The sequence below is a fragment of the Momordica charantia genome, assembly GCF_013281855.1.
Source record: "Momordica charantia cultivar OHB3-1 chromosome 10 unlocalized genomic scaffold, Mcharantia_2.0 BLBB01000010.1, whole genome shotgun sequence".
Classification (NCBI taxonomy): domain Eukaryota; kingdom Viridiplantae; phylum Streptophyta; class Magnoliopsida; order Cucurbitales; family Cucurbitaceae; genus Momordica; species Momordica charantia.
The window spans coordinates 7,953,166-7,961,714 of NW_028275158.1; the positions used below are offsets into that span (position 1 = coordinate 7,953,166).

The window sequence follows — 8,549 nt, forward strand, 5'->3', positions numbered from 1 at the left end:
GTTCATTACAACTCAAAAAATTCAAATAAAAAAATCATAGTACCAATGACACCAAAGAGAATTACACTTTTTGATTATGCAACTACAAAATAGAAAAATATATATATACACACTAAGCATTCGTTAGTCATTGGTCGACCACTCTCCAATACAATTATTTGACCATGAATGCAGATGGCCGATCATTGATTATAATGCTGGTTGATTTTTAATACATATTATTTCTCAATTGTAACGGTGAATTAAAAAATATATATATATAATTAAAAATATTTATTAAATATCACGTCACAATTTAAAATTATATTTAAGACCCATTATAAAATTACAAGTATCCTAAATTAATCAAATTATGCCACATGTCTCTTTTATGGCCGTCCGATCCATCGGTTAATAATAGATCAACCCATGAGGAGATTGAGTCCAAATCCACAATGAGATTGGATCCAAACTCATAAGGAGATCAGACCAAAACCCATTAAGCTCATGATTTATATAAGATCCACCGAAACTCTAAAAATAGAGGGGGTCACCTCTCATTTGCCACCTTTTGAGAGATTTAGAAGAATTGAAGATTTAGAGTCGTTGGAGCATTCATAATCATCTACAATCATTCAGAGTCAAACGAAACATTCAGAGTTGACAAGACTTGAAGAGTTCATCAAGTTGCAAACTCCATCTGCTGCAAACAAAAGAACAATTCATAAGCTACAAGTCGAAGAACTTCACAAGTGAAAAGTCGAAGATTTAAAAAATTCTTTAACTAGTTTAAAGCTAAAGATTCTAAAGATCCTTCAACAAGCAAGAAGTCAAACTCATTGATTCGAGAACAAGCTCACAGCCATCAGATTAAAGTTTACATATGAGATAATTAATAAGAATATTATACATTAGAGATTATAACACTCACTTATATAAATACAATACAAGTTCATTCAATTCGAATTTCTCTTCTTTAAATTTCTGGTCGAACATATGCAATTGTAATGATAATTAAAAGACAACTAATAATAAAGAGAAACGATATAAAAACGTATTTGACGTGGTTTGCTTTCTCAATATACCCCACGATCATGCTAAATAATACGGTTAACAATTAAAAGTTAGTACAATTTTCAAGCAATATTGACGAATGTATAAAAGAACTCCATTCTTAAATCATGCCACAATACTTAATCGACTCGTTAATTAAATTTTTTCAAACACAAGCTTTCCTTATGTATATGCAGTAGACCATTGGTAGAACTCCCTTTAGATGGATGTACTAACAATTAATTTTTTTCTAGTTTAATAAAGGGATAAAAATTGTTCATTTGCCCATTAAGCTATGCTCAAGTCACGTTGGACAAGTAATTGTTGAATTTTTGGCAAAATATAAAAGAGCGAAAATTTCACATCCGAAAGTATACAACAAAGTAATGTGCTTCAAGTACTAACAAAAATGTTTATGGCGTTGAATTTTATACTTATTTATGTGGTAGAAATAATATTCTCTTTTTTTTCTACCACATTAATAATTTTGCAAATACAGGAAGTTAGTAACTTTCTAATAGAAAAAAAAAGAATAATAATAAGACAAAGAAAGAAATAAATGGGGGGATGCGAGGAGAAGGTGGCGCGTTGTAAGGAAATTGAATGATAAATAATAATAATAATATTATTATGGGAAGGATAATAAATGCTTAGTACTATGCCCGGACCTACACACAAACACCTCTACGTCATAAGTAAAATATCTAGGTACTATATTGCACATTCTGATTTTTTCATAAATAATTTTTTAATATTAGTGGTCCACTTCCATATATCGAATAATATTTAAGAATTTGTCGAGGATCACCCGTCTCATGCTATCAAAGTATTTATAAAAGATTAAAGGTTCAAAGCTACATTTGAACAATATACCTCCATTAAAGTAACAATTTAATCTATGTACTATAAAATTGGTTACAAATTAGTCCATATCGATAAAAATTAGGTTAAGGTTTCCATGCTGTATAAATTATAGAGCCATCTATGTAGATCAGTATAATTTTGGTGTCATATGAGCCTGAGAATTATGCACAAAAGCGTAAGAGCCGAGGGGTGAGAGATGGAAGTCCAAAATTGAGCCCAATTAAATCAAGGTCGAACAAACCAATATGCTGATGACCCTTTAATTTGTACACATTAATTCCAGTTGGTAGCCAGGTCAAGTTTATTAGTCTAAAAGAACTAGAATTAATTGAGAGGAAATGGATTCAAATTACATGAATGTCATCTACTCTATTCTTCTTCTTGTTGGTCCCTTAGCTTCTGTTTTGTGGCCTCTCTTGGGGCTTTTTTTTGGCTTTTTCTTTCTTCTTTTAGGGACAGATTGAGTGAGAGATATTAAGGGCACTGGTCCTCTGAATCTGATCTCTGCCAAAAAAAAAAAGAAAAAAAAAAGTATGCGTGCATGTTTGAGAAATTGTTCTCTCTCTGTGTCTCATCATACATAATATAATACAAATACATCATCCATTCTCTCACTACAGTTTTTTGTGTGTGCGTGAAAAATAAAACTTAAAATTTGGGTTTAAATCATAATTTTGTTGTCTTCACTTATCTATAATTCTTGTCTTGTCTTTATTTTAGTTTTGACAAAATACGATGTAGTTTTGAGTCTATATGTATTAGCGCGTTGATATAGATATATTGTTGAGCCATAAATATTAGAATTGTAAAGTGTGTAAACAAAGTCTCGCATTAGTTATGGAATGGAGTGATACATATGATATATAGATGATAACAGTTATCTCAATTAGGTTTAGACATTTTGGATGAAACAAAAAGCAAATTCGTGAATATTTTGTCTAAAATGGATAATATCATACTATTGTGCCTTAACCATTTGAGCTATACTCGGTTTGACAATATATTGTTAATCATTAAAAAAGTAAATATTGACCAACTTCACGTCACTTCGACCGTAGATTAATTTTCGCGATAGAAACTATATCGTTACCAAATTTAAACAATTAGATTAAAATACCACACATATAAAAAAAAAATACACTAATCTTACAAAATCATTACAGAGAGCCCAAAAAAATGTATTTCAAATGCATAAGGTACAACTCCAACTTAATATATAAAATGGGATTTTGATCACATCTCACTTTCACTATCTCTCTTTCTCTCTCTCTCCTCCGATCAATGACCCAGATGGATGATAGCGGCGGCGGCCACCGGAGGTCCGACAGCTACCTCCCGCCGGGATTCCGGTTCCACCCCACCGACGAAGAACTCATTGCCCATTACCTCCTGAAGAAGGTCCTCGACTCCCACTTCTCCTCCCCCGCAATCGCCCAAGTCGATCTCAATAAGTCCGAGCCCTGGGACCTCCCCGGTCAGTCTTTAAATTTATCCTAATTCATCAACTTAAAGTTTCGAAATTACATTGTACGTCTTTTCAGAGAGATTTGAACTCATAAAATTAGTTATTTTATGCTTGATTTTCAAGTATTCTTTAAAACCCTATTTGAAGTTTTGCTGAATTTCTAAAAACTACTTTAAAATTTTTCGATTAATTTTGGAAACGTTAAGAGAAAAAAGAAAAAAGAAAAAAGAGAAACCAATTTTAAAAATGGTATAGAAAATTGAAAAGAGTAATGGTTTTGATTGACAGAGAAAGCTTCGATGGGAGAGAAGGAGTGGTACTTCTTCAGCCTGAGAGACCGGAAGTACCCGACCGGTCTACGAACGAACCGGGCGACGGAAGCCGGGTACTGGAAGGCGACCGGAAAAGACCGGGAAATCTTGAGCTCCAAAACCCGGTCCACACTGGCCATGAAGAAAACCCTGGTTTTCTACACAGGTAGAGCCCCCAAAGGGCAAAAAACCAACTGGGTTATGCACGAGTTCCGACTCGCCGGAAAATTCGCTTACCATTTTCTCTTCGCCGCTTCCTCCAAGGTCCCCTCTCTCTCTCTCTCTCTCCGGTCGCCGTCCACGTCGATACATTAATTATTATTATAATTTTATTTTTTATTCTTCGTTTTTTTTAGTTGCATTAATGGATATCCATTGTTTTTACAAGAAATTCATAAAAGAAAAAAGAACCCCCATTTGTTTTTAAAATGTAGTTTTTTGAAAAAATAAATGGTAGAAGTTAGTTGGTTTTGGTTCTTTTTTTAATAATTTTTTTTTGTTAATTTATACTAGGGTTTTTGTCTTTTTTTTTTCTTAATATCTAGAAATATTTAGAAGTTTTAGTTTTAGTCAATCGAATATAAACATATATGTAATTTTAATATTTTTGTTCGTTTTTTTTTTCTAAAAAAAAAGTGAACTATGTTTCAAAGACGAACGTTGTTTTTTTTAGTGATTGCAATCAAAGGATTTATATCATTATTATTATTTTTGTTTAGTTGTCGAAATGCTTCTTTATTTTCCTATATTTTAAATATGTGAGACGAGCTTACTATTTATAAGTTTATATTGTTTTATTAAAGATATTTTAATTTCGTTTTGCCATGAAATTCAATTCAAATCATGGTTTAAAGATTTTTCTTTTCTGGGTTTTGCTGTCAATAATATAGAGATTAAATTAATGTACAATTATAGCAAAATCTATATTAATTTTTTTTAATTATTTTTAATTTATCACTTTTTTTAGAAGTAGAATAATCTTCTAAAACTATAATAGATGAAATCCCTAAATAAAACCATGTACTTTCTTTGATTAAATATGGTCAAACTTTATCAATAATGGAAACGGTCAAATTTATTAGGTGTTTAGGTTAATTTAGTCTAAGTTTTTTCCCTTTTTTTTATTTTTATTTTGATCAATTTAGTCTAAGTTTTAATTCTTTTATATAGTAATATAAAATGACAAAAACTATTCTATTTGCATCTGAATAATTTGGATTTAATTGGCATTTAACCCAACCCTATTCCTAAACAAATAATAAAAAAATTATACATTTAAAAAATTACATCATAAATAAGTGTATAAATTGGTAAAATGTACAAACATCTAATTATTACAATAATTAAATATTCATATTCTTATAATATATAATATTTCAAAACATTTATTACGTAAACACATCATTTCAATGCAGGACCAAACTCAGTGAAGAGGTTTTAATGTTCGGGAATAATAATAATAATAATAATTCCATAAATGAAATTTATGTTTTATGTTCCATCCCATTTATTTCCTCTTCAATAATAGACCTATGCGTAGGGTGGGGTGTTCATTCATTTATTTTACTTGGGATGAAGATTTGTTAAATTATGTTCAAGTTTGATGTTTTATTATGAATTTTCCTTGATATTTGTAAAAATAAAATAAAATAATAACAAAATCACTTTTTGAAAACTAGAATTAAGTTAAAAAAAAAGAGGCCTATTTGTTTTTATTTTTAAAATTTAGTTACGATATTAAATGTGTGAAATATCAAAGAGATTAGAAGAAGAAAATTATAATTTTTAATAATATAAAAATAGTAACGAAATTGATCGAAAACACAACAACAATAAACCTCAAAACAATTAACAACCTAGTGTAGTTACATGAATGCTCATGCCCTAATCATAAATATCCCAAAAAAGGGGTGATAAATAATAAATAAACACCATAAAAAGATTATTAATTCAAATTCATGGTTCAATTGAATAATATTAGAACTTTAAAATTAATGTTATTCAATTTTAGGGTTAAGCAATGATAGAGAGCCAAAATTTTAAAGTAAAATTTGAGACATTAAGCAAAATCCTAAACCCAAGATTTTATTATTTTATTATAATATATATTTTTAAGGTTTTGAGCTGAAAATAACACCTTTAAAGAAGACTATTTCCACACATTGTTGAACTGAACAGGGAAAAAATTATTAAATATTGCGTCACATATTTATGCACTTAAAATAGGAAAAAGAAAAACAATGTCTGTTTTCATTTATGATTTTCAATTTCAAACATTATATTAAATGCATGAAAAGTATTATAAATGTATGGTTGCTTTTGAATTAATGACTTGAAGACCAATCCTCCACTCTGTTATGGTCTTTGTGGTCTTTTCACCTTTGTAATATATTTTTTGACTTTTCAAATAAAAAAAATGCTCAATTTGGTTTACTTTGTTGCTTGATTGGTAAGGTGTTATATTTCTTAGATTAAAATATTATTAATTATATTTTCTTGTACTTATAAACAGAGAAAACAAAGAAATACATTGTTATCAATCTCTCACACACAAGTGTTAAGTGAAAATGAAAATTGAAAAATTATTTTTTAAAATATGAAAACTAAAAATTCAATAAAGTTTTCAGATGATATCCTAAATTTAGTGACCAAAAGAAAATGAATCAAAATGTTTTTAAAAGACCAAAAGAAAACTACATTTTAATTATAATAAAATTAGATAGCATGTTATAATTATACTTTGCCATTTTGAAACTTTTATTAATTTTGTGTATTTGTATTCATATTTATTTTATTTCAATCTTTATAAATTAGATTTATGTTTACTTCTCAATAAGTATTAGTTTTTTTTTATTAGGATATTATATAACGAATATAGAAAAGTTTGAACTTGTGATTTAAATTGACAAGAATTTCAGTTTCAAAACATAGAATGACATAATAATAATTATAGGTCAATAATATCTAGCTTCAATCGAATGATGAGAACTAACAATAAAACTTTTGAAATTATGAGAAGCTGTGTCTTAAGCTTTCAAGTAATATATAGTCATTGTTTGAGTGTGTTGGTTATATTTAGTCATTTTGTTTTAACCTTTTTCAATTATTATCATATCTATCGGTGGATGTTAGAATTGATTGATGATGAGTTGACAATGTTGGAAATGATTGAGGAAAAATATGATTTACAAAACAAATCGGTTCTTTTGGAGACTACATTTTATTCTGTTTTGATAATCGTTTTTTTATAATTAAACATTTGATTTTCATGACCTTAATTTACAACGGTTTAAAAAGTTATAAATTAATTGAGTCTATTAATTTTCATTTAATCTATATCAGTTTGTTTTTCACCTATATATATAGTTCCGTTGGTTTTGAAGGAGAGATATAGAATAACAAAAATTATTTCCACATATTTTCTAATATTTTTTGATCGGTTCTTTACAAAAATTTTGAACAAGTTTTCAATTCCAGTTCAGACAAGTGCACATTCGAGTTGGACTTTGTGTTAACTTTGGGGAACAATCGATTTTATATGATTTTGTACTGTGGTCGTGGCAGTGGTTCATCTCACGACACAATAATCATTTTCATCTAAAATTTCCATATTTGTCTGGCATACAATAGGTCTAAGATATCAAAATTTTTTTATTTTCTTCGAGTATCTAAGGCATCGGATGATCATTTCATTTTTGACTATTTGTTTTCTAAAGTTATGTTTGTTTGTTGTATGTTTTTACTTTCTTTAAAACTATATTTGCTTTCTTAGCCAATTCATATTTTTTAAAATCCTTAAATCTCAGAAGTAGATGAAAGAATTATGGAGAAGCTTTTTGTTGTAATTCTAACGCATGGGTTTGTGATATTTGGGAAGCAGGATGAATGGGTGATATCCAGAGTTTTCAAGAAAAGCGGCTCCGGCGCCGGTGCCGCCCTGTGCGGCGGAGCAATGAAGAAGTCTCAGCTGAACCCTGAACCGAGCTCGCCTTCCTCGGTGTCTCTGCCCCCACTTCTCGACTCATCTCCCTACCCCTCCGCCGCCTTCACTGAACGTGACGGCTGCTCTCTCGACGACCCGAGAGAGCACGAGCTGCACGTGACCTGTTTCTCCACCAACAACAACCTTGCCGGCGCCGGCTTCCCCTCCGGCGGCGGCCTCGATTTCTCCACCTCCGGCTTCCCGAGCCTCCAGTCGCCGTTCTTCTCCACCGTGGCTCCGGCGCCGCTGCAGCCGCTGACGCATCTCCTCGCCGGCGGCACCGACTTTGATGGGTGCGGCGGAGGTACGGCGGCGGAGGAGTCGAGACCAATCGGTTTCGCTGACATGGCTGATACGTGGACCTTCTAAAAAAGTCAAACCTCTCTCTCTCTCTCTCGCTAGAATCTTGAGATTTTCATTAATAAATGATTAGCGAAGCAATTTGAATGGTTAAAATTTAGTACAAGTTTGTTGTTCTTCACGTTTTAAAACTTGTATCAGATTAGAAAAGAAAAATAGGCCACTGATCTTTGTATCATACTTTTTCGTTAAAAATATATACTTGGTCTTTGAACTTTTGTTAAAGTATAGTTCTTGAGTTTTCGAAAGTAACGATCCAGTGCGGTTCAGTTTTGGAATTGCATGTATCAAATATCTTTCTCACACAACCAAGTTCTACTTCCTATTTTTTTTAAAAAATTGATTAGTTTAATGCAATCTATAAAAAAATAACGTACAATTTTTTTTTTTAAAAAATATGTTATAACAATTGTTTCTCTTGATAATTAACAAATAATTTAGAGTATTAAATAATATGTATATATATTTTTTGAAATGTACAAATTATCAATGATAAATTGTACACAATTTAACAATAGGTCTATTTTAGTCCCTA

General features: G+C 30.4%; 1 protein-coding gene across 1 annotated transcript; it reads left to right on the forward strand.

The window, feature by feature from the left end:
• The first annotated feature begins 3,141 nt into the window (after nt 1-3,141).
• LOC111012816 (protein CUP-SHAPED COTYLEDON 2) lies at nt 3,142-8,196 on the forward strand. Its single transcript, XM_022287085.2, has 3 exons — nt 3,142-3,370; nt 3,650-3,936; nt 7,553-8,196. The coding sequence occupies exons 1-3, from the start codon at nt 3,178-3,180 to the stop codon at nt 8,021-8,023; spliced, it is 951 nt and encodes a 316-aa protein (XP_022142777.2). The 5' UTR covers nt 3,142-3,177; the 3' UTR covers nt 8,024-8,196.
• The last annotated feature ends 353 nt before the right edge of the window (nt 8,197-8,549 follow it).